General features: G+C 56.1%; 1 protein-coding gene across 1 annotated transcript in view; it reads right to left on the bottom strand.

The window, feature by feature from the left end:
• LOC133750791 (germ cell-specific gene 1-like protein) overlaps positions 1-25,332 on the bottom strand; it is a 110,001-nt gene that overhangs the window by 38,316 nt on the left and 46,353 nt on the right. Inside the window, exon 2 of the mRNA XM_062180461.1 lies at positions 19,468-19,620. Coding sequence (XP_062036445.1) covers positions 19,468-19,552 — 85 coding nt within the window. The 5' untranslated portion in view covers positions 19,553-19,620. The remainder of the gene's footprint in view (positions 1-19,467; positions 19,621-25,332) is intronic.

The raw sequence follows: 25,332 nt of genomic DNA, 5'->3' as shown, positions 1-25,332 counted from the left end.
TTTACACACACACTCCTGGCAGGCAGGGGGCTCTGAGAGGTGGCTGCCCCTGGGCAAGCCCATCTGAGTGCCTCCTGGGACAGGAGCTCATGGCAGGGACACGGGCAGAATCACTCCCTCAGCTTTCAGCTCTCCTCCTGCCTGTCTCTGTCTGTCCTGTCTGTCTGTCTGTCCTGCTATCTTGTCTGGTTTCCCACTCTGTCTCTCCCAGAATTATCAGCTCGATCTGCCCAAGCTAGAGGCAGGACCATGGGCTGCATTTGGGTCTCAAGGCTGGAGTCCTCCCTTTCCCACTTGGCCCAGAGCCTGCAAGGGGAAACCAGTGAGACAGGGTAGGGAGGGGCTGCAGCTCCAGTCCCCACCCCCTCTCCTCCCCACACCACTGGCTGGCTCCTGCTTCCCCTCCTAAGCAACCTGGAGGGCACCACTCCCAGCACTGCCCTTCCTCCCCTCTGGACAGCCTGATAGACAGCTGGATAGACAGCCAGTGGCAGGAGCCCAAATGCAGACCCTGCTTCCTGCAAGTGCTCAGAGCCTTGGTGTGACCCTGCAGCCACGCCGCGAGCCCATCCCGTGAGCTTCTCTGACCACGGAGTTGCCTGTGCACTAAGAAAGTTGGGGGCTGGGCAGCCGCCTCAAACCCCTGGAGAGCCTGAAATGATGGCCTCTCCCTTTCTGGGGGCACTGAACAGTTTGTAAAGCTGTCCTGGCCTTACCCCAGGGAGGCTAGGCTGGATCACATCCTATTTGATATGCAAGAGGGTGGGGCTCAGAGAGGTAAAGCAGTCCACCCAGGGTCACACAGCATGGAAAGAGCCATGTATGTGAAGCTCCCCAACTCCACATCCATCCATCACAGCCACTTCCCCTCATTCATTCATTCAACATATGCCAGGGTCTCTTCCCAGCTCAGGAAATAAAGGGGAAAATAAGACAAACAAGTTCCCTGCTTTCGTACAGCTGACGTCCTTATGAGAGGAAAGAGTAAATGCAGAACTCTTAAAAATCAGAGTTGGGGAACTGGCACTGTGGCACAGCGAGTTAATGCCCAGGCCTGAAGCACCAGCATCCCATATGGCTGCCAGTTTGAGACCCAGCTGCTCTACTTCCAATCCAGCTCTCTGCTATGGCCTGGGAAAGCAGTAGAAGATGACCCAAATTCTTGGCCCCCTGCACCCACATGGGAGACCAGAAGGAAGCACCTGGCTCCTGGCTTCGGCTGTTGGCGGCCAACTGGGGAGTGAATCATTGGATGGAAGATCTCTCTCTCTCTCTCTCTCTCTCTCTCTCTCTCTCTCTCTCTCTCTCTCTCCTCTCTTTGTGTAACTCTCACTTTCAAATAAATAAATAAATATTTTTTAAAAAAACAGAGTTGGAGGCCGGCGCCGTGGCTCAACAGGCTAATCCTCCGCCTTGCGGCGCCGGCACACCGGGTTCTAGTCCCAGTCGGGGCACCGATCCTGTCCCGGTTGCCCCTCTTCCAGGCCAGCTCTCTGCTGTGGCCAGGGAGTGCAGTGGAGGATGGCCCAAGTGTTTGGGCTCTGCACCCCATGGGAGACCAGGATAAGCACCTGGCTCCTGCCATCGGAACAGCACGGTGCGCCGGCCGCAGCGCGCTACCGCGGCGGCCATTGGAGGGTGAACCAACGGCAAAAGGAAGACCTTTCTCTCTGTCTCTCTCTCACTGTCCACTCTGCCTGTCAAAAATAAAATAAAATAAAAAAAACAGAGTTGGGGGCCAGCACTGTGGTGTAGTAGGCTAAACCTCCACCTGCAGTGCCGGCATCCCATATGGACAACAGCTCGAGTTCCAGCCGCCCCACTTCTGATCCAGCTCTCCGCTGTGGCCTGGGAAAGCAGTAGAAGATGGCCCAAGTCCTGGGACCCCTACATCAATGTGAGAGACTTGAAAGAAGCTCCTGGCTCCTGGCTTTGGATCAGCGCAGCTCCGGCCATTGCAGCCATCTAGGGAGTGAACCAGCGGATGGAAGACCTCTCTCTCTCTGTCTCTCCCTCTCACAGTCTGTAACTATACCTGTCAAATAAATAAATACAATCTTGAAAGAAAGAAAGTAGGGGAGTGTGGCTGCAGCCTGGGCGTAAGACCAGCTCGGGGTGGGGTGGGGGAGCTGGGGTTGTATTTGGAGCACAGCAGAAGCGCCCAGTTGCAGGCAGTCAGCCCTGTTGACTTCCCATCACCCACAAAAGCACAGAGCATGCAGTGGAAGCCTGATGATGGCGGTCGACTCCTGAGTGGCCTCCATCCTGGCAGGTCTCAGAGCCCCAGGCCCCGAGAGGCCATGTGGACAGTGTACGGCTGCTCTCTACACGCTGCCCACTGGATAAACCTGCCTTCCAGCCTCCTGCCCAGAGATAAATGGTGGGCTAGCTTGAACACCGCATACCCTTGTCTCAAACTAGCCCCTGGGGAGTTTCCAGCTCTTGGGAATAGCACTGAAAATATCGTGTGTGAGCGGGAGGGTCTTCAGTGGAGGAGGGTCCCCCAAGGTAAGGGTCTCCAAGGGCTCAGCTCAGCCACCTGCAATAGCAGAGCTGTGGCCGGTGGGAGATGGCAGCCGCTGTGGACACCAGGCCCAGGCAGAGACCAGGAGGTCAGGGCAGGGAGGAGGAGCCTCAGAAGGGTCTGGGAGATGGGGTGGGGGTCGGCTTCTGGTGGGGGAAGGGAGCTGGCGATGGTTGTCAGAACAGCACCACCCCTTCTGCCCAGCGACTCCACCTGCAGGAACTGGCACTGGGAGCTGCCGTGTGTGGGCAAGGGCACTGGTGACAGCCCAGCAGGGAACCAGGAGGTGAAGCTATGGTGACAGAAATCTACATCTCGGTGGCACTCCTTTTTCTGCTGCTGTAATGAAAAGACCTGAGGCTGGGGGATACAGAAACTGTTTACGCAGCACACAGTGTGGAGGTTCAAGGGCAAGGCACGGACCCCTGGTGAGGGTCCCTCTGGCTGTAATGCATGGTGGGTAGTCTGCTCAGAGTGTGTGCAAAAAGGAACAATCCCCTGGCCATAGGAGAAGCCAGGATGTGATGGGGAGGGGTCAAGAACATGTCCCCGCCCCCCAAGGTCCCCTCTGAAAGGGCCTAACATCCTCCAACACTGCCACAGAGGGGACCAAGCTTTCAACCCGCAAACCCTTGGGAGACCATCACCATCTCCACACCCGGCCTCACCCTCTCCCACTCCTCTGTGGTCACTCTGGCTCCCCTGCTTGTCCATGAATATTCCAGGCATATGCCTGCCCCAGGGCCTTTGCATTTGCTGTTCCAACTACTTGCACTGCTCCTCACCCAGACATCCCTATGTCTTGCCATTTGTTACTTACTTGGGGCTCAGAGTCCAGTCCTTTCCACAGTGCACGTGGCTGGGGCTATTTGGAGGCCATACTCCTGGGGCTTTAGCAATGCCAGTGTGGACTCATCCACTCTGGGAGCCTAGAGCCCCTCAGCTCAGAGGAGTCAGTGGCCTCAGGGTCTTGTTATCTCTCAGAGGTGAGCCATCTAGTCATAGGGCGTGTGTAAGCTGCCACGCCTGCCACACCTGCCACACTGCCATTTATTCTGGTTTGGTTGCTGCCTTAGGTGGCCCCATGCCCTTGGCATGTAATCTTTCCCCCTAACCAATAGGGCCACCTGTGGTGACAGATTGCACACGATCATGTTACATCAGATCCTGAAGTCCCCATGGTGGGGAGACCACGCCCTCCTTCATGGCTTGAGGAAGTGACCTCGCTGGGGGCCACACATCTAGGAACCGGAAGTGGCCTCCAGAAACAGTGGCCTTCCACCACTGTCTTTGCTGGAGACTTCAGGAGCAGAAATCTGACACCAACCACAAAGACCGGAAGTGGACCCTTCCTGGAGGAGTTCCTGGTGGGCCCGGCTCTGGTGGACACCCAGGCTGCAGCTTTGTGGAGCCAGCCTGGGACTCCCAACCCTCAGCGGTGACCTAGTAAGTGTGTGTTGTCTCAAGTTACTAAGTCGGTGGCAATATTATTGCATACCAATAAATAACCCAACAGGGCTGCAAACATTTGGCTGTGGGCCCTGAGCCAGGCCTGACCAGGGCTATGGACTGAGTCCCAGGCAGCTGGTGGGGCTGCAGCCTGCTGCTCTCCTCCTGGGGCTGCTGGGGCAGCCAAGCCTGTGGTCCAGCCCAGGCCACACACACAGTCCTGGTGCCTCAGCAGCCCAGAGGCTAGATCCCTCCAGCCCACATCCCCAGCCTGGCTGCAGCCAAGTTCTCTAGGTCAGCCTCCACCCCACTCACCCCTGCAAACACACATGGTGCAGAGCAACACAGACCCTTAAAGACAGCACAGTTCAAGTCCTGCCCCCAACATGTATGTTTCTGATCTCTTTGTGTGTGCATGTTTCAAATACATGTGTGTTCTGTAGGGATGCTTTTTGGGGTAGTGGGTATAGAATTCCATACTGACTTAATGAAAATGTTGTAATTGTATTGTTTAAGAGTTCAGCTGTTCAGATGACTTTTTTAAAAAAGTTTTTTATTTGAAAGAACAACATAGAGAAAGAGATCTACCATCTGCTGATTCATAACACCCCCCACCCCAACCTCACCCCTGCCACCAATGCCTACCCACCCCAACCTTGACCCCTACCACCAGTGCCTGCAATAGCCAGGGCTAGTCCAGGCTGAAGCCAGGAGCCAGGAACTCCATCCAGGCATCCCACGTGGGTGGCAGAAGCCCAAACACATTAGCAGGGAGCTGGATGGAAGCACAGAGTAGCCAGGACTGGAACCAGCTCTCTGATATGGGATGTGAGTGTCCAAAATGGCAGCTTAACCCACTGTGCCCCTAGCTAATATTCTGTTTCTCTGTTAGTTTCTGAGGTGTGTGTGTGTGTGCATGTTAAAAATCTCTACCTGCCACTGCTGATTTACCTACTTACTCTTGAAGCTCCATCAGTTATTATTCAATATGTTTTGAAGCTTGCGCAGTAGGTAAGGCTGTGCTTATGGAAGATACATTTTTCCTTGTTTTATTATCCTTGTTACTCACCTATAATTTCTTTATTTGTCCCTTATGATCATTTGGTCTTAAATTCTACGTTACATTTAGGCAGAGGTGCTAACCCAGCTCATTTTGATACATATCTTCCAGGCATGTCTCACCCCAGCCTTTTCTCTTTTAAAGTGTTCCTCTTCTATTGTTGAATCTAGTTGTTTTCATTCCTACAGCCAAGGAGCCTTGTCTTTCAATTGGCAGATTTAACCCAGTCACATTTACTTTTATTTGGATTCATTTCCACCCACTTTAGCACGCACTCATTCTGTCACTGATGTCCCAGGGGTACACAGCCAAATAAGACAACAGGTCTGAGCGGCCTGGGGGAATAGCATCACTTTCAGGGGACAGCCAAAGGAGAGACCACAACTCAGAGACCACAGAGACACCAGCTCAGGGCATTCCTCTGACATCGGCCTGGCTCCCCCCACCTGCCTTGCACTGAAGACCCCACAGTGTTTGGATCTGAGCTCATCTGGGCTGTATGAGGACTCTTGTGGTCATGAGAGGTGGCAATGTCACCCCAGATGGCCGCAACAGCCAGAGCTGGGCTGATCTGAAGCCAGGATCCAGGAGCTTCTTCCGGGTCTCCCAAGTGGGTGCCAGGGCCCAAGGACTCGGGCCATCTTCCACTGCTGTCCCAGGTGTGTTAACAGGGAGATGGATCAGAAGTGGAACAGCTGGGACTCAAACCTATGGGATGCTGGCATTGCAGGCAGCAGCTCAACCCACTGCACCACACCACCGGCCCCTCCATCCTCTCATCTTAAGAAAATAGCATTTGTGGTGTCAGGCAGTTGCTACAAACATCCTAGAGCAGAACCTTACTGCCCTGGTTTCTATCACATGCTCATCCCTGAGCCAGCCATGGTAGCCAAGGGGCTGGGATGCTGTGATGGGACCCTGGGGCCACTTCTGTGGTGGGTGTGGGAGGTGTCAACGTGGCCTGCCCAAGAGTGGGGAAGAGATGGATTCAAAAGAAAAGTCACAGTGCTCTAAGCTAAAGAAGGGGAAAGCACGTGAGAAAGGCAGAGCCACAGGGATCCATGGCAAGCGGCACGGTGGCTGTCCGAGGCTGGGTGCCGGATGGGCCCCAGCGCCCTCCTCCTAACTGCCATCCCCGCAGCTCCCAGCATGGGCCCTGAATGCCGAGGTCACCCAGCCCCTGGGCTTAACATCCTCAGGGACGGCAGCCCCTCCCCTCTGCTCACCGGCAGCCACCACCAGGTAAAGCCAGAGGAAATGACGGAATGACCTTTGGAAAAATACAACTCTGCCTCGGATCAAAGAAGACTCAGCGTCTTGGACCAGAAGACGACCGACCACAAGCCAGGGAGGAGACCAAACAGCCTCTGACACAGCAAAATGCAGGTCACCACGTCCTTGTGTGAAGACTCCAAAGGGAAACTCTATGCCCTGGCCCTGGGCGCCAGGACAGAGCCCGGCTCTCTGTGGGGGGACGACTCCTCTAGCACTGCAGCCACACCAGACCTGTCATCCACTCACGTGGTGCCCCAGGCTGCAGACACACGGAGATGAAGGGAACAGGGCCCTGGCTGTGGCTCGGGGTCTGGGTGGGGATGCCTGGCGGGGTATCCTTGGTCTGAGGGCCAACTAGTGTGTCCGGGGCCTGAGTCCAAGATGGCAGCAGCCCACCTGCTCTCCTGTGCACAGCCCCAGCACCCACAGTCCAGCACTCTCCCTGGACCACCCCCCACCCCACCACCACCTGACTTCCACCCCGCCATGGCCCCCAGGCCTCTGACCCTTCATCATCCCACTCCTGACTGGAACCCTGCAGCCTGTGTTTCTGAACTGGATTCATCCAAACAGAAGCACTGTAGGCTCCTAGGACTTTGCTCTCCTGGTCACTGTGGGGGACATGTCTCCTGCCCCAGTATGACCTGGGCTCTAACTGGCCATCTGTCTGTGTGGCTGGGAGCTCTACTGGCCTTGTCAGACCCTGGGGGACACACGGTGGGCAGAGGAGGTGGACGTGCCTGCCCTGGACAGACATCAACAGCAGGCTTAGCCACCTCCCTCCCTCTCTCCCTCTACTCTCTCTCTCTCTCTCTGTGTCCCTAAGTACCATGGTCTGCATGCCCCCTCCCAGATCCCTCTTTCCTTCTGTGGGTCTGACCTGCCCCGTGCCCATCCCCTGTCACATGCACTGCAAGCCTTGTCACCATAATACCAAAAAGCCACTGCACGCTGTTGAGTGTCCCGGAGTTGCCGTGATATTACCTGTTCTATTACAGTCATCATCCCCATAGTCAGCCGGTGCCCAAGCACAAGGCTAAGCACGTTAAACCAAGGGTGGGGAACCTTTCTTCTGCAAGGGCCATTAGGATATTTAGAACATCACTCAGAGGCCATACAAAATTACCAGCTTATGCTGCACCCACGTGGGAGACTCAGAGGATGCTCCAGGCTCCTGGCTTTGGCTTCTGATTGGCTCAGCTCTGCCATTGTGGCCATCTGGGGAGTGAACAAGCAGATGGAAGACCTCTCTCTCTCTCTCTCTCTCTCTCTCTCTCTCTGCCTCGCTGTAACTCTGGCTTTCAAAAAAATAAATAAATCTTTAAAAAAAATTATCAGCTTAAAAATTAGCCTGCCTTAGATGTATCGGATGTCGAGTCCAACCTGAGTGCACCTTGTCAGGGCCAGGCCAAATGATTTTTTGGGGGGGCCTCATATGGCCTGTGGCCCAGACGTTCCCCACCCCTGCCTTAAACCCTCACAACCCCCTCTGTGATAGGCGTCAGTATTATCCCACTTTGAAGTCAGGAGAACTGCGACTCGGGGAAGATGGAGAACTTGTACAAAAGCACACAGCCACCGACGCAGCCATGACCCATGCCTGGGCCCCACACAGCGCCTCACTTGATGGAGGGGATGCAGCTGACCCCACCCCTGCCAGATTCTAGGGATGTAAGAATAACCAGGAAGGAGCAAGTCCCATTCTAAGGCTCCCCCTCCAGGGAGGTCGGGCAGGTACAGACACGCTCACTGCACCGTGTGGCCCTGGGCCCGGCTCCCCTTGCAGCTGAGTGACAAATCTCTGGGCCCTCTTTATCTTATCCCTAAAATATGAGTGAGGGGCCCCAAGATGTTGTCTAGAGCACTGGCAATGGTGGAGAAGGAAGTGGGGCCTGGATCCGTCACAGGCAATGCAGCCTAGTGGGCACCACCCCATGAGCTGTCCCTGGACAGCCTCAGAGCCTGGTTCCCTCCAACTTGGAGGAGACACGGGAGCTGGACTGTCCACTAAGCCCTTGCCTCTGTGTATTAGAGACCCCAAGAGCCTTGCTTCTCCCCCATCACAGGGCTTCCGTTTCTCTGCTTGGTTCCCTAACAACTCTCCCCTCTGGGGCTGCATCCTGCGCCTGTGCTGCCCTCTGCTGGTCGCACCAGGAAGAGGGCACTTACCTCTACCTCAGCCTGAGCAGCTCCAGCTGCCTCACCCTCCTGAGGCCACACCTCTAGGCACCTGCCACTTCCTGGCCACGCCCCTCAGAGTCCAGCCTTCTGGGTGGATCAGTGCCTGGGCCGCCAACACCCCTCCCACTGTGGTGGGATTTACTACATATTTTTATTACACTTATTAAAATTCTGGCTTCTTCCCCAGGTTCCCAGAGTCCCATTTCTGCCTAGCCCTGTGCCTGGGGCCAGGCTCAGGGTAAGGGAGCCTGATGGCCTACATCCTCCCCTTGGTCCCTGCTCCTAGGAGGAGCACACAAAGGACGTGGTGGAATTTAAATCACAGGTGGTCTCAGGGGGCCAGCGACAGGACACAGTGCCCTTCTTCCTGCAGATGCACTGGCTGCCCTTCAGCCAACAGGTCATGGCTCCTGGAATCTTCTAGAACCTTCCGACCCCTCTGCAGACAGCACCCTCGCTTGCAACATGCAGCTCATTCATTCACCTAAGGATATGACGCTTCCACGGTCTGGGAGGTGCTGGCGCAGTCACGGGGAACAAGGTTGCGGGTCTGGGGGACAGGGTCGCGGGTCTGGGGGACAGGGTCATGGGTCTGACCCAGCCATTAGCCCCCAGGGGCTAAGGAGGAGAACGACACTCATGGTGAAGCAAAATCAATTACGACAAACACTAAAATAGAAACATGTGCAGCCACGATCAAAAACTGGCAGTCCATGGGCTGAATCCAACCTGCAGATGTTGGCAACAGCTGTAAAACAAAAATAAAAGGGGGCTGGCACTGTGGCGGAGCCGGTAAAGCCACCACCTGCAGAGCCGGCATCCCATATGGATGCTGGTTTGAGTCCCGGCTGCTCTACTTCTGATCCAGCTCTCTGCTGTGTACTGGGAAAGCAGTAGAAGATGGCCCAAGTCTTTGGGACCCTGCACCCGCATGGGAGACCCTGAAGAAGCTCCTGGCTCCTGGCTTCAGAACAGCCCAGGTCTGGCCATTGTGGCCATCTGGGGAGTGAACCAGCAGATGGAAGACTTTCTCTCTCTCTGCCTCTGCCTCTCTGTAACTCTGCCTTTCAAATAAATAAATAAATAATCTTTTTTTTTTAAGATGGTTAAAATACACGATGCGTTTTTTGGTCAACATTAAAAAATCTGGAGGATGTGCCTGAAAACACGGGAGTTGGGGCTTCTCTCGTGCAAAGCAGACACCTGAGCAGCCCCCCGGGGTCCTCACTGGCTGCCCTCCCCAAGCTCCTCTGCCGAAACTTCATCCCTGGTGAGCTGTCTCCAGGAGGCGGGGCCTTGGGGGCAGGCCTTGGGTGCGGGGCCTTGGTGGTGGGGCCTTGGGGGCGGGGCTTTGGGGCGGGCCTTAGGGGCTGCTCAGCTGCCTCCACATGTGGCCAGCAGGCCCTAACCAGATGCTGAATCTGCCGGCCACTCCCGCACCAGCACCCACACTTCCCTGTTTGCTGGCAACTCCTGAGACCCCCGTGTCACTCAGTCATCTGTGTTTCCTCCTAGGCCCCTGCAGGCTTCTGTGCTCTAAGCCCTGGAGAGAGCCTGGAGGAGGGAAGAGGCAGGTTTGCCCTGGCCTTGCAGGTGAACTTGGAGCTGGGCATGGAGAGATCAGCCTGCATCCCGGGGGTCGGGGAAGGGGAGAGGATAGGGAGGAAGGCAAGGAGGAGGGTGGGGAGGGGTGCCACGACAGCAGGGGAGGGGGTGAGGCTCAGGGTCCCCCAGCCCTGCCAGAGCTCAAGGGCCCCCGCTTGGATGGGCTCCTGACCTAGGGCGACCCCAGCTCCCACCCTGGTCTTCTGGGACTGCCCCAGGTAGGTGAGAGCGAGGCTGTGGGTGAGTGCAGGTGGTAGAAGGAGGGAGCCCGGGGTCTAGGAGTTGGGGAGGGGGGTGCAGGGGAGTCAGGGACCCTGTGTCCTGGGCTTTGATAGGCGTCTGGTGCATGCCACGAGCTAAGGAAAGGTTGGTCCCTCTGCTGCTGTCTTCTGTGTCTCCCTGCTCCTCCTTCCTCCCTCCCTGGGCCTCTGTCTCTGTCCCTCCCCTTCTCTTTGTCTCTTTCTCTTGACGTGTGCAAGCACGTGTGTGTGTGTGTGCGTGTCTTTTTCTCCTGATCTGTGTGTGTGCGCGCGTCTGTGAGTCTGCCTCCAAGCCTTCCCCATCTCCTGCTGCCTCTTTCCCTCTCCCTCTCTCTTTCCTCCCTGCCCCCCTCCCCCAGGAAGTACTTCCCAACGGAGGGCCTGGCCCCACCCCCACCCCCATCAGGAGCCCCCCTCCCACCTTCCCAATGTGCTCCTGACCCCAGCACAGTCCCCACCTCTGCTTCTTCTAGGACTGTTCCCTGCCCCTTGGGCCTGTCCCCGGGCCCAGCCAGTTCTAGGCACACGGTGCTCTGTGGCCCTGGCCCCACCTCTTTGTGGCCAGATCCACGTATGGTAACTTCCAGCCAGGCTCACCCACGCTGGCCTTCCCTGCACCTTAGACATGATCTCACCGAACCTCATCCTGACCTTGTTGCTCCCTCACGTAAAGCCCTCGGGGGTTTCTCAGTGCACCCCACCCCCACCACCCAGGACAAAGCCCCCATTTCCCGGCCTGTTGTCCCAGGCCCCCTTTCCTGCCCTGACCCCATGCTATCCTAGGCGAGGCACCTTCCCTGACCATGAAAACCTTGAGCCGCCCTGGCTTGGGCGGGGCGCAGCTGGCACCTGGCGGGCAGAGGCCAAGGAGGCTGCTGAACATCACACAGGGCACAGGACAGCCCCCCAAAAGGGGGCAGACCCAGACGTCAGCAGGGCCGCGGTGGAGAGCACCCGGCCTGGGGCACTGGAGGCCACCTCGTGGCGCCCAGGGACAATGCACTCACGCACTGCGTGGGGACGTTCTGCTCCACGCCAAGCCTCGACCCCATGCTGGTCCCGGCAGGCTCCATGGAGCTGAGAAGTGACTGTGGCTAGGGACATGGTTGGCGTGACAAAGTCCCCACCCAAGGCATGACTGGCTGTGAGGCTGGCGTAGACAAACCAGCGGTTTGTTCCATTAGGTAGCGTACATAGCACTCGGCCGTGGCACCGAGCCCGCACGGCACTGTCTAGTGCACTTGCTGTGCTAGGTGCTTCTTCTAGTTCTCAAAGAAAGGTCAGGCAGTCAGGGTGCAGCGGGCGAAGTCTGCCTGGGACACCCACATCCCATATCAGAGCACAAGAGTTCAAGTTCCACCTCTGCTTCCGATCCAGCTCCCTGCTGATGCGCCTGGGAAAGCAGCAGAAGATGGCCCAAGTGTCTGGGCCCCTGCATCCACGTGGGAGACCCGGATGGAGCTCCCAGCTCCTGGCTTCAGCCTGGCCCAGCCATGCCTGTTGCTGACATTTGGAGAGTGAACCAGATGGACGGTCTCTCTCTGTGTCACTCTGTTTTTCAAATAAATAAATGCCACTTTTTCAAGAATTTCTAGAAATGAATTTACTGTGAGCAGCAGTCGTGTCAGGCCGGGCACAGCTGGTCTTGACTGCACCTGGAGGCCACGAGCCGAGCTTGACCTCCACCTTCTGGGTGTATGTGAGTAACTCCGCAATGTTCGTCTGGCGACGCATCCCTCGCTGTCCCTGTTTCGAAGGGACCCATGGCGGTTCAAGTTCCTTCACCAGCTCATTGAAAGCGCACGGCGTGCCTCGCATGACAAGTCCACGGTCTAGGAGCTGTGCTGAAGCAATCAGGCCAGGGAGGAGGACAGGGCAGAAGGGGCCAGAAGACGGTGGGGAGGGAGGGACGCTGTCCCCAGGAGGCGTCACCTGCACCGAAGCCCCAGCACTGAGGAAGGGAGCCAGGAAGCCTGGCGGTCCGAGCGCCAGCCAAGGAGGGGAGGGTGACCTTGGAGACAGGCAGAGGCCCCACCGTGCAGTCACAGTCATGGCCAGGAGCTTGCTTTCCATTCCACAAACAGATGCTTCAACAGGTCAAATTAGGCGGAGTGAGAAAAGACTCCCCTCTATTCTCCAGGGGCCGGGGACTTTGTATCATGCCGAGGGCTGAATACACGATGACAAGCAGTGTGGGGCCCACGGGTAAGGTGCAAATTGATCACAGCCATCAGCCCTCCAGGCCCGCCCGCTCTACATCCCCACAGCCAACCAACCGGGGCTGGAAACCACTCCAAGGGGAAAAAAAAATAATCGCTTCTGTACAGAACACGGACAGACACTGCTCCTCGTCGTGATTCTGTAAACGACTTGTGAGCACCGTGGTTAAAAGGCATTCACAACGCATTTGTCCCACACATGGGAGGGGCAGGGTCTGGGCGAAGACCCCCATGTCAAGGCCCTGAGCACCCTCCGAGTCTAGTACCCAGCAGGGGCCCTGGAGCCAATCCCTCCAGGATACCTGGGCATGGGTTGACGGTATGCTAGCAGGTGCATCCAGATAATATTTTGAGGTTAAGTTATGTTCACTGGTTTGTTTTTTACCCCCTGCTATATTCCCACCCCTTCCCTTTAAGTTTCCGGACCTCCTCGCCCCCGAAGTTTTGCAGGAAATGGGGGAGCAAAACCCATCTGCAAAAGATTTCCCTTGTTGGCTTTCATTTTCAAAACGCCTTCCTTTATTGAGAAGCCAGGAGTCTCTGGGAGTGGGGTAGGGGGAGTCATCTTCCAATACTCAGGATAAAAACAGATTGGATTTTTCTCTTGGCTGGGGCACGAGAGGGAGCCGAGGTTCCAGAGTGATGTTGGATATACTTGGAATTAAAGAGTTAGTGACAGCTGCCATTCAATCCGGCCGTTCTTCCTCCAGGTTTAAACCCAAGAGAAAGCAAAGTGCAGGCCCACACAAAGCACGGGTACCTGAAGGTTCACAGCAGCACGACACACAATGGCCACAAGGTGGCAACAAGCCAAAGGCCCATCAACCGATGACCTGGCAACAAAAAGGAGGGCTACCCATACGATGGAATATTACTCAGGCATGAAAAAGGAGAGGGGCGTGGGCATCTGCTCCCGTGGACATGAACCTTGAAAGCCCCACAAGACAGTGTATGTTACTTGAGTCCACTGACACCATCTGTGTAGAGCAGGCATGTCCTGGAGATGACAGTGGGTCAGCAGTTGCTTTGGTGGGGGGACGATAGCGTGGTGCCTGCTGGTGGGCGGGGCTTCTTTGGGGAGGGGATGAAAATGTCTTAAAATCAGATTATGATGTTGGTTTCCAAACCTACCAAATTGTAGGCTTTAAATGAGTGTTGTTTACTATGTGTAAATTAGACCTCCCTAAAGCTATTTTAACTTTTTAAAATTAAAAATAGTTTTCCATTAATTAAAAAAAAAAACAGACTTGGGTTTTCCTCGAACATGTGCATGTGTCTCTGCGGTAACTATACAGTTGGGATGGGGGGGGGGGGGTCTGTCGGTCCCCAGGGAGCCTGTTGGGTTGCATCAGGGTGTTTATGCTGCCTATACGATTCTGTGGGCACTAGACATAAGAACCCCAATCCAGGGTGACAAGGCCAAGGCCACTGATGTTACCGGTCCCACTCTTCCATCTTGTGGCTGCCTCCAGCCACACAGAGCCCCCAGGGACCCAAGGGGACCATGCAGACAGCTCTCTGTGTGCTCAGCATAACCCACACGAGACCAGGCCCCTAGGAAAGCGCAGGGGCTTGGAAGCCATTACTGCCATGTACTAGTTCTGTGCCTCAGTTTCCTCAGCTGTAAAATGGGGAGACAGGCATTTAGTGCAGCTACAAGATGCTACAAGAGCCACACACGTTCAATGGAAGCTGCACCTCGCAGGCTTGAATTCCCATCTTTCCCCAGCCTGGCAACACAGGGGTAGGCTGCTCTCGCACGAGACTGGGCAGGGACTGGAAGCAGGTGCGGCTCCCAGCAAGCACTGCAGTAACAAAGGTATACAGCCAGCACTCAACAGCACACCGTGTGACCGATCTGGGACACTCAGGGGGCAGTGTCTGCCCCGTACACTCTCCACGTACAGTATTGTTTAGCTTACGAGGGGTTCATCAGAGCAAGGAGGGGAGAACTGGCCATTGGGATCGGGAATTCTGGTTAAAATGCATGACCAAGGGTGATAATGTATGGAGTGCGAGAGATGAGGCATCTGAGCAGCCGTCCAAGGGGAGGCATTTTCGCTAAACTGACCCAGCAGGATTCTTGCTACAAATGATCTGTGTGAGCCAACGACACAGCTCAAGCCCAAGGTTGAGAGTCAGTCAGAAAGGGCACTCAGAGGAGCCTGATTGAAATTGGGTCCCAGGAGTAAGTCTGTTACGTGTCAATCAAGTAGGATTAATAGTAACTAGTTAATGATGATAATTAATTGTGAACTCTTATCACTGCTCAAGTACCAGGGACCCGAGGTCCCTGAGACATCAGCTGCTGCCTCCCAGGGTGGGCACCGGCAGGAAGCTGGAGTCGGGAGCCAGAGCTGGGACTGAAACCCAAGCGCTCCAGTACTGGCAGTGGGCATCTCAGCCGCCAGGCCCAATGCCCACTCCCTAATCCGTAAGCTTTGCTTCCTCCTCAGCTCTTGAAGGCACAGACCTTGGCTCATCAAACAGGCAGCAGACCCCAGCCTCTGCCCAGGAGGGCTCACTCGCTGGCCTCTGTGTGTTGGCACTGCCCGTGCCAGGGGCCACCCCACCTCCTGCTCTTAGGGGCTCCCCCATCCAGCCTCTCCTTTCTCCCAACCCCAGATCTTGTAGCAGCAGCTGCAATGTTCACCTCTTCCTATCACACCGCTCAGGCCTACCTTCTCCCGGGCACAAACGCAAAAGTCCTTCCTCGCCGCCACTTGTCGCCCAGGTCTTATGGCATCATCCGGGCACTATGCACTTCTCAGGGACTGTTGGCTGGTTGGGGCCCGGGCACACGCTCCCATAGCCTGATTCTGTGAAAACAGCTCAGGCCTTTGAAGCTGGCTGGAGGCACCTTTTATCCCAGTCCCACACTCCCCGGGCTGTGTGACCCTGGCCATGGCCATTAACCTCTTGGGTCCTGGATTCTTTGTCTGCCTGCACTTAAAGAGACAAGGTCTTCCCAGGAGGGAGAGGGAGGAGCTACTGACCTAGCCCATCTGCCACACCTGCTTTCTAAACTGGAGAGGGCTGCCCTGGACTGACAAGCAGCTTCTGCTTTGTGACCAGGGTCGGCAGGTGCAGGGGGTGGGCTGGGTGCCTGGGTTAATGCAGGGGACTCTTTGTTGTTGGGTGGAGGGAAAGAGAAGGAGAACAGAGGAAGCCCTGGTTGTGGGACAGGAGCCAGGATGCTGCATAGAGCATTGAAACCCAGCCCATCATCCCTCTGCCTCTTCTAATTCCCCATCTGATGAAGCCTCTGTTCGACCTGTCCCAGGTCGAACCAGTGGTGTCTTTTCATAAGCACTTGGCTTAGCCCAAGTGTAGCCGTGATGCCAGGGCCTAGTTCCCAGCTGCAATGGGGGGGGGGAGGCTAAGTTTAAAAAAAAGCAAAAACAACAACAAAGTGGTTCAAGTGATGAGCTCGCTCAGGGGAGATGGGCAGAATAGGTTGTTGTCTTCGTGCAAGACAGAATCCAGACGTGAGGCAGAGTGGTCAGCCAGGCGCCCTGGCAGAGTGGGGTGGGGCAGCGTCAGAGCCGACGGGCACCTCTCCGGAAAGGGACCTGAGGGACGGCGCCTCGCTGTCGTCTAGACTGCAGGTGCTAAGGGACCGGGTTCTCCTTCTTCCCACCACTGCTCCTTCCCCTCCTCCCTCTTCTCCAGGACAAAGCGTTGGCTGCAATTCCTCCCACGGTTTTACTGCTCTGTGTCCTCAGCCTGGGCGGCCCCACCTGGCATGGGGCAGAAGCGATTCCCTGGGGTGCTTTCCTTGGGGGGAAGGCTGGGGCCACCTGCATGGCTACGGGGGCATGGGCAGGGCGTGAGGAACTGGAGGAAGGGGTCCCGGCGTAACAGGCACGAGAGCTGCTGACTCTCGGGGGGCGGTGCCTGCTTCCACCAGCCACTCGCCACTCTCAAGAGCGGGTGCAGTAAACAGCTTGCTTTCTGCTTCCTTGGTGTTTCTGAGTCCATCCTGTGGTGGGTAGGTGGTCACCTGGGCTTACTTCCCACCCCCACATCAGGGCCTCTGGCCTGTCGGACTTACAGGCATCTTCTCAGAACAGGGTGAGCATCCCTTATGCAAAATGCTTGAGATTTCAGGTTTGGGGTGTGGCTTTTTGGAATATTTGCATATCCGTAATGAGGTATCTTGGGGGTGCAACCCAAGCGTAAACATGGAATTCATTGACGTTACACACATATTTTCTACACAGAGCCTGAAGGATATTTTATGCAATGTTTTTAGTGCAGCTGTGTTTTATTTTTTTATTTATTTTTTTCTTTTGACAGGCAGAGTGGATAGTGAGAGAGACAGAAAGGTCTTCCTTTTTGCCGTTGGTTCACCCTCCAATGGCCGCTGCGGCCGGCGCATCGCGCTGATCTGAAGCCAGGAGCCAGGTGCTTCCTCCTGGTCTCCCATGCGGGTGCAGGGCCCAAGGACCTGGGCCATCCTCCACTGCCTTCCCGGGCCATAGCAGAGAGCTGGCCTGGAAGAGGGGCAACTGGGATAGAATCCGGCGCCCCGACTGGGACTAGAACCTGGCGTGCCGGCGCCGCAAGGCAGAGGATTAGCCTGTTGAGCCACGGCGCCGGCCATACCTGTGTTTTGACTGTGGTGCGCCCCCCCCCCCCCCCCAAGGGTTCAGGTGTGGAATTCTCCACCTGTGGCCTTATGTCAGCATGCAAAGACTCTGGATTTGGGGGAATTTCAGATTTTTGTAGCAGAGATGCTCAACTACTACTATATAAGATGATAGAAAGCAGTTACTGAAACACAACAAAATACTCAAATCGGCTGTACAGGGACGAAAGCGCTGCTCCATTAAGGTGTGGCTGGGAGACTCCGTGGAAGCTCTGGTGGGTGTTACACTCTGGAAGGAGTGCCCTTCCAGACCCTTGCAACAACCACAATGCTCCTGTCATGGGTCCTGCCCCCAGAACACCATGACTGACAGTTACAAGTTAGTGAAACAAAGATGCGCACCTCCTCCCGTCCAGGGTCGCAGACTCCCTGAATTCCAAGCACTCCAAGTTGGAACCCCTGGACCTCAGCCCTCTGCTTACCCTAACCACTCCCTCACCTCCCCCCCCCCCAACCCAGGGCAAGTCTCGCTGACTTCATCTCTTGTGTTCTCCCATCCCCACTGCTACTCCTGGGAGGTGGGGGTGGGCTCATTGTTTCTCATCTGATCACCATGGTGACCTCCTGGCCAGCCTTCCCCTCCTCCACTCTTGCTCCATCCCATCTGTTCTCCACTCTGAACCCGAGAGAGACCACAGACAAATGCAAAACCCTTGACCCGGTCACCCCTTGCCTTGAGCCATCCAGGGCTCCTGTTGTCCATCTAACAACTTCTGCAAGGCACCAAGACCCACCCCTAGCTCTGTGGCCCCACCTGTAGACATGCCCAGCCCCTGCCCCTCCATGCTGACCTGGGTGAAGTCCCCAGAGCACACCTCCTCCCTACGACTTCACCTGTGCAGCTCCCTCCCCAAATCGCCCTCCAAGCCAACCCTGCTGATCCTCCAGGTCTCTGCTCACAGCTTGCCATCCCCATGGCCTGCCCACTGTCCCTACTCCCTGGGCCCTGCCCCCACCTGGAGCACAGGGGTCAGCACACCGCGTTCCAACCCCTCGACAAAGCCCCTCTCTCTCCAAGGCTGCAGACTCCATTAGGGCAAGGACTGGGGCCTCCTCCTTCGACTCCCTCCAGTCCAGCCCAGTGGCCGGGGCCCAGCAGGCCTTCCACAAATGCACGTTGAGGCAACGAATCGAAGATGTTGCAAACAAGGCTAAATTGGCTCTCAGGCCCCGAGTAGCTGGGGATGGGTTAGAGGACACCAAAATCAATACTGCACTCTGCCAACAGTTGCACGTTTCTCCTCTTCTCCATCGTGAGAGAGGCGGTTTCTCACCTCCTGGGAGTGACAGGCCTCCCTTGTTGGGGTCCACGGCGTGTGTTCTGCCAGCTTCTTGGGGAACCCCTCTGTTAGATACCCAGACCTCAATTAAGCCACGACGGTTTCGCTTACCCAAGGCCTCTGCATGCCCATTGGGTTACACAGAGTTCTTGCAAGGCGTGATGAACAGGATCAAATTTATAGAAATTCAATATACACGTGGCTGTTGAGGAGCAGTGTCTCCCCCAGCCAAGTCGTGCTCTGTCCCTCTGCAGAGCTTGGAGGCCTCTTTGACTGCCTTCTGGAACATTCCCCCAGTGACCCTTTCTCACTCAGCTCTGTAGAAATCACTCTGGACACTGGGCCACCCCATGCAGCGGCACCGTCTTGGAGGCCCTCTGGGTCTCCAAGCCTCTGGGTTGTATGATGTTGGTAGCCATGCCATTCTTGGTCCACAGCCCCCCACCCCCACCACAGCCTGGCCCTCAAGCACCCAAGGGGGGCCTCATCATTTGACTTCCTACTCAGATCTGCTCAGGCAGAGTGGGATGTGGCCTCCTCCCCAGCTCGGCTCCCAGAGGGCCACATGGGGTGTCCACTCTGCACACCCAGCTCTCTCTCTCTCTCCACCATACAACAAACACCATCCAGCGCCAAGCCCGGTGACTTTGACCGCCTAAAGACATCTCAAAGGAGCCCACCTCTCTCTAGGCTTCACCAGGGCCAGAACTGCCCACCTGTCTTCATCGCCATACCCCCTGCACTCGGCACGGTGCCCAGCACACGGCAGATCTCACTAGATATGTGCTCAATGCGCCTGAATGCACCAGTACCAATACTCAGCTGCGAGTAGAAGTGGGATTCAGAGAAGAGAAGCGATTTGCCCAAAGCTGCATCCCCCACCGGAGCCTCCTGAGCCCAGCCCTCCCCTCTCCTACAAGCTCCTGCTCCTGCTCCTGCTCCGTGGGCCAGGCTCTGCCTTACCTGAGAGCACCGTGAAGACGGCTGCGAAGGCGTTCAGCTTGAGCCCGTCGATGACGTTGCTGGAGTGGAAGAGCTCCAGACACATGAGGCTGAAGCCGACCACCAGCAGGAGGATGTACAGCACCTCGGAGACCACCGACAGCCACAGGACCCCTGGGCGGGAAGGCTGAGAGGTGAGGCCCGACCCCTGCCAGACTGCCCCACCCCCGCCACCATCACACCCACCCCGCCAGTCCTGTCCTCCCAAGCCCCAGCGTGGGGGGCAGTGGGAGGCTGCAGGTGGCTCAAGAGCAGACACCAGGTCTCCCGGCTGAGACCATTGCCATCGCGCGGCATCCCCGGGGAAGGGCTCGGGAACCCCCGCTGAAGTCACTGGGTGCCCAGTGCTGGTCCAGGCGGCAAGAGAGAGCGTGCACACTGTGCTCTCCAGATGGGCTCTTTCTGGTAGTCTCGAAGCCACTTTACCCCGCCCTAGTGGCCTGGGATGGAACTACAGATGGCCACGGAGAGCCCTGGAGGCAGCTCTCCCCTGCACCTGGTACCTGAGACAGCGGGGCCCTCCTGATAGCCAGTCACAGTGAAGCTGTCTGTATCAGGTGTCCCCTCTCATCCCTGCTTGTCCTCAGTGGTACTGGAAGTGGAGCAGCCAGGACTCCAACCGGCACCCATATGGGATGCCGGCACTGCAGGCGGTGGCTTTACCCACTACACCACAGCAGCAGCGCCTGATACCCATGCTGTTATCTGCTCTGGACCCTGCTCTTCCAGCAGCCGTGACCCTGCCCCACTGTGCACAGCTGATGGGTCTAACAGATCACCTGACCTAAAACTGACCAATCAACATATTTCTGTTGAAATCTGGGGCATGGAACTACTGAAGTGGACCAGGAGAGAGAGGCTCAGCTGCGAGTCAGAGCCTTTGGACCATGTAAACACCTGGTTCCAGCTGTGCCTGAAGGCCGGCGGTCTCCTCCCCCACAACTGGGCTGCATTCATCTGCCGTCTAGCTTTCTAGCTTATGGGAGGTCTCCTGCTGTTCTCGCCCCTTCTTCCTGCCCACTTCCCTCTCTCATCAAAACCATGATGAGACAGCACCACACCCCTGCCACAACAGCTGTTTTCTGAAAGACAGCAGCAGATGCTGGCAAAACTTTTTTTTTTTTTATTTGACAGATACAGTTAGGGAGAGAGAGACAGAGAGAAAGGTCTTCCTTCCATTGGTTGACCCCCAAATGGCTGCTACAGCCGGTGCTGCGCCGATCCGAAGCCAGGAGCCAGGAGCTTCTTCCTGGTCTCCCATGTGGGTGCAGGGCCCAAGCACTTGGGCCATCCTCCACTGCCTTCCCGGGCCACAGCAGAGAGCTGGACTGGAAGAGGAACAGCTGGGACTTGAACCAGCGCCCATATGGGATGCCAGCACCACAGGTGGAGGATTAACCAAGTGAGCCATGGTGCCGGCCCCAAATGACAAAACTTTTACACACTGCTGGTGGGAACGTACATCAGGGCAGCCCCCGGGGAAAGCAGTGTGGAGATTTCCTCTGAAAGCTAGAAATAGGACTTCCCCATAGGATCCAGCAATCCCACTAACTGGGTATAGACCCAAAAGACAGGAACACGTTGTATCAAAGAGACACCTGCACCACCATGTTTGTAGCTGCTTTGTTCACAAGAGCCAAAATATGGAATCAATGGAGGTGTCCATCATCCACTGAACAGATAAAAAATAGATGAGGAACACACACACACACACACACGGAATACTATTCAGCTACATAAAAGAATGATATTCTAGTACTGACAGCAGAATGGCTACAACTGGAAGATGGTGTGCTGGCTTCCTGGTCTTGTCACTTTCTCATTGTTGAATTCTTTATTTAGCAGAGCCAATAAGCTTTTCAGTATCATATAAAATTATGTTATCTCAAAAAAGTATTTTTATTTTTTTTAGATTTATTTATTTATTTGAAAGGCAGAGTTACAGAGAGAGAGAGAGAGAGAGGTCTTCCATTTGCTGGTTCACTCCCCAGTTGGCCTCAATGGCTGGAGCTGCACCGATCCGAAGCCAGGAGCCAGGATCTTCTTCCAGATCTCCCATGTGGGTGCAGGGGCCCAAGAACTTGGGCCATCTTCCACAGTTTCCCAGGCCACAGCAGAGAGCTGGATCAGAAGTGGAGCACTGGGGACTCAAACTGGCACCCATATGGGATGCCAGCACTGCAGGCAGTGACTTTACCCAATATGCCACAGTGCTGGCCCCATAAAGTATTTTTTAAACAATGATTTCAGGTCAGGTAGAATACCTTAGATTTATTATTAATATTTACTTCCTAAGTAGCGAATGTGAGGTTTGATGTCAGGAAATGCATTAATAAAATCGGCCCAGTCACTGTAGTTAGATTTCATTTTTATTTTGTGATAATAAAAGTTTTTGTTTCATGGCTGAAAAAAAAAGATTTTGAAAAAAAGAACTTATGAGAGCATACGGTGAGAGCTTACATTGGTGCGGGATCTGCACTGTGGTGCAGCGGGTTAAGACACTGGCCGAGACATAGGCATCCCATAGGAGGCCAGTTCCAGTGCCAGCTGCTCCACTTCCAATCCAGCTCTCTGCTATGGCCTGAAAGCAGTGGAAGATGGCCCAGGTGCTTGGGCCCTGCACCCACATGGAAGACCTGGAAGAAGCTCTTGGTTCCTGGCTTTGGCTTGATCCAGAACTGGCTGTTGCAGCCATTTAGGGAGTGAACCAGTGATGGAAGTTCCTCTCTCTCTCTCTCTCTCTCTCCATCTTTCAAATGAATTTTAAAAAATTGGGTGCACTGCTACATTTGTCACACAGGAGAACCAGCGGTGACAGGAAGTGCAGCCCATGGGCTCATGACTGGGGTCAAGGCTACAGACAAGGTCACGAGGGAGCAAGATGCTGTGTCACATGGTGACATGAGACATGTGGCAAGTGACTGATGGAACCAGGACCATGTGTACGTGACCCGCCACCCAAAGCCCTTGCTTTTCTTCACAGCTGGTCCAAGGATGGAAGGATGGAAGGAGGGACCTGACCCAGTCAACAGGGGTCAGAGCCTTCCCGAGGGGCAGCCAGTACCACAGAGGTCAAAGCCAAGAGACGGAGGAAAATTGTGTTCTGATGACATCGCTAGTGCGCCTGGATCCAGCCGTGCCTGAAGCTGCCTGTCCTTTGTTCTTTAATCACATGAGCCAATTAATCCCATATCTGTCTGAAGTGGCCTCCTTATCTTCCGCTTCCCTGTTCTCTGAGGCTGTCAGTCATGTCCTTTCCTTCCCTCTGCCAGTGCCCGAGCTGTGCCAGAGACATGTGACACACACTACTTCTTGGAGGCAGCAGATGCTGAGTCCCTGTCTGCCCCCTACCGAGAAATCTGGGCCGTCAACTGCCTGCTGGCACGCCTGACACTGGAGGGCTTTTAGGGCTTTGGAGAACCTTCTCTCTCTCTTTCCTTTTGGCTACAGAAATATCGCATGTCCTGGGCAATCCCTTGGATTTTCTGTAAGAATAATGCGCCCTTGGCAGCCTGGAAGCTGTTAAAACACCACCTGGCACTGCATACTCACAGCCCCGAGGCCAGCGCTGGCCGAGGCCCAGGAGGTGGCAGGGAGAGACCCAGGAGCGCTGAGCCTGCCAGGACAGTGGCACGCCCACCCCACCCAGCAGCCTCTCCCAGGCCTTTCCAGACTCCCCGGGGTGCTGGAGGGGTGGAATCCACCATAATGCACTTGCTGGCTCAGCTGCCTCCCTCCGTTGCCCATGGCCCCCTTTCCCCCAGGGGCCTGCTCAGCGCAACCCACTGGGCTCTGGGCCAGGCCTTCCCCCTCCCCTTGCCCCGCCCTCCCAGCAGGGCCCTGCTCCACTGTTGCAGACTGGAGACAGGCTGGGGTGTGGGGGCGGAGTGTTTCGGAAGTGAGCCCTGGGGAAACAGGGTTGGGATCCCCAATGCTGGGGGAGAGGGGTGTTACAGCCTCAGTGGGGAGGTTTATCTCCCCTGGTCTTCAGCTGACTGGAAGTCTCTGCTCACCCAAGATCCTATGCGCTCTCACTTTAGAGTTTCTGTCTTTGAGGTTCGCCCTCGGGCAAGCGTGAGAGCAAGAACAGGTGTTGAGCGGAGCCCAGGTGAAGACATCTGCTTCCCGCACCGCAGTGCCTAGGCTGGATGCCGACTCTGTGTCCTGAGTCTCCCGCTCCCTGCTAACGCACACCCCGGCAGCTGTGGTGATGGCTCCAGAACGTGGGCCCCTGCCACCTGCCTGGGAGACCTGGATCGAGTTCCCAGCTTGGGCCCCAGCCCAACCCCAGCTGGCCATTGGGGCATGAGCCTGCAGATGGGAACTCGTTCTCTCTCTCTCTGCCTCTCAAAAAATCTTTTTTTTTAAATTTATTTAATTGAAAGGCAGAGACACAGAGAGAAGGAAAGAGCCAAGAGAGGTCCTCCATCTCCTGGTTCACTCCCCCCCCCCCCCAGATGGTTGCAATGGCCAAAACTAAGCTGCTCCTAACCCAGGAGCCAGGAGCTTCTTCCAGGTGGCCCACATAAGTTCAGGGGCAAAGAGACTATGAGCCACCTTCTGCCGCTTTCCCAGGCGCATTAGCAGGGAGCTGGATCGGAAGTGGAGCCGCCTGGACTCGAACCTGCACCCATATGGGATGCCGGCACTGCAGGCAGAGGCTTAACCTGCTACACCACACCCGTCCCCCACCCCAAAATGTTTTAAAGAACAGAAAAGACAGTAACTGGGCACTGACATGACCCACTCTGTGCTGTCGGCAGCCAGTGGCTGCCCAGTGGAGCCCGGTCCTGGGTCTCTGGCTGGCGCGACTGAGCTGAGCTTCACGCAGAGCCGAGGGTCAGACTGGCCTGACACTGTCCCTTAGCTGCGCCCCCTCCCTACCCCGGGCTGCATCCACAGTTCTCTCCCCGGCTCTCTAGGGGAGCGCTGACTTTATAAACGGCTTGCACGTGAATCCCCATCTCAGCATCTTCTTCGGGGTGTGTGTGTGGGGGGGAACTTGACCTTAGATAGCAGTCTTCATGCAAATTCCTTCCCAAAATTCTCTAACTACCTCGCAAGGTGGCAACGGATTGCCCATCTCATAGGTGAAAAAGCTTAGGTTCTAGAGACGGCATAGCTAGACCGAGGTACAAGCCGGATTCAAACCCAGGCCCCTTTGACTCTGGGAGACATCCTGGGTAGGGAGGGTTGAAACTGCAGGGGAGCGGCCACTTGGCACTCATACCTATTACTCGAGCTGGCTGCCACCAGGTGTAAGCATCTCCAGTCAAGGCTGTCACGCCAGACGTCCAGCATCTCAGGGAGAGGATGGCCCCAGGTGGCATGGAGCGGGCCCCTTGGTTCTCAGCAATCCCAAGCCCACCTGGCCACCAAGGGCAATGGAGGAGGAGCCCAGAGGTCCTGGAGCAACTTGGAAAAAGCCAGGCTGGGCAAGCAGGGCCTGACCCGCGTGCAGGGTCCCAGCAGGGCAGCGACTGTGCTGGGAGGGGTGTGGAGAACAAGAATGGATGGAAAAGAAAGACGGTACAGGCAGGCGGTGGGACACACTGGAGGCTTCACCAGCGCCTGAGCTGTGGCCATGGCTGGGCTGAGGACCAGTGGGGGAACTTGAGACCCCCTCCCCGGCCCCAATGGTGCACTCAGCAGGCTTGCAGACCTGCGAGGAGGCAGAGGGGCGCCACGGACCATGACCCATTTCAAGGTCTACAGGGACAAGGCCACTGCAGGGAGGTGATGTGGTCACTCCTGGACATGCGAGGTAGACATTCACAGTGGGGCCGCCCAGCAGGGATGCCCCAGGCAGCTGGAGCTCAGACAGAC

Source organism: Lepus europaeus, chromosome 21 (assembly GCF_033115175.1).
Source record: "Lepus europaeus isolate LE1 chromosome 21, mLepTim1.pri, whole genome shotgun sequence".
Classification (NCBI taxonomy): Eukaryota; Metazoa; Chordata; class Mammalia; order Lagomorpha; family Leporidae; genus Lepus; species Lepus europaeus.
This window is presented reverse-complemented; position numbering and strand designations above follow the sequence as displayed.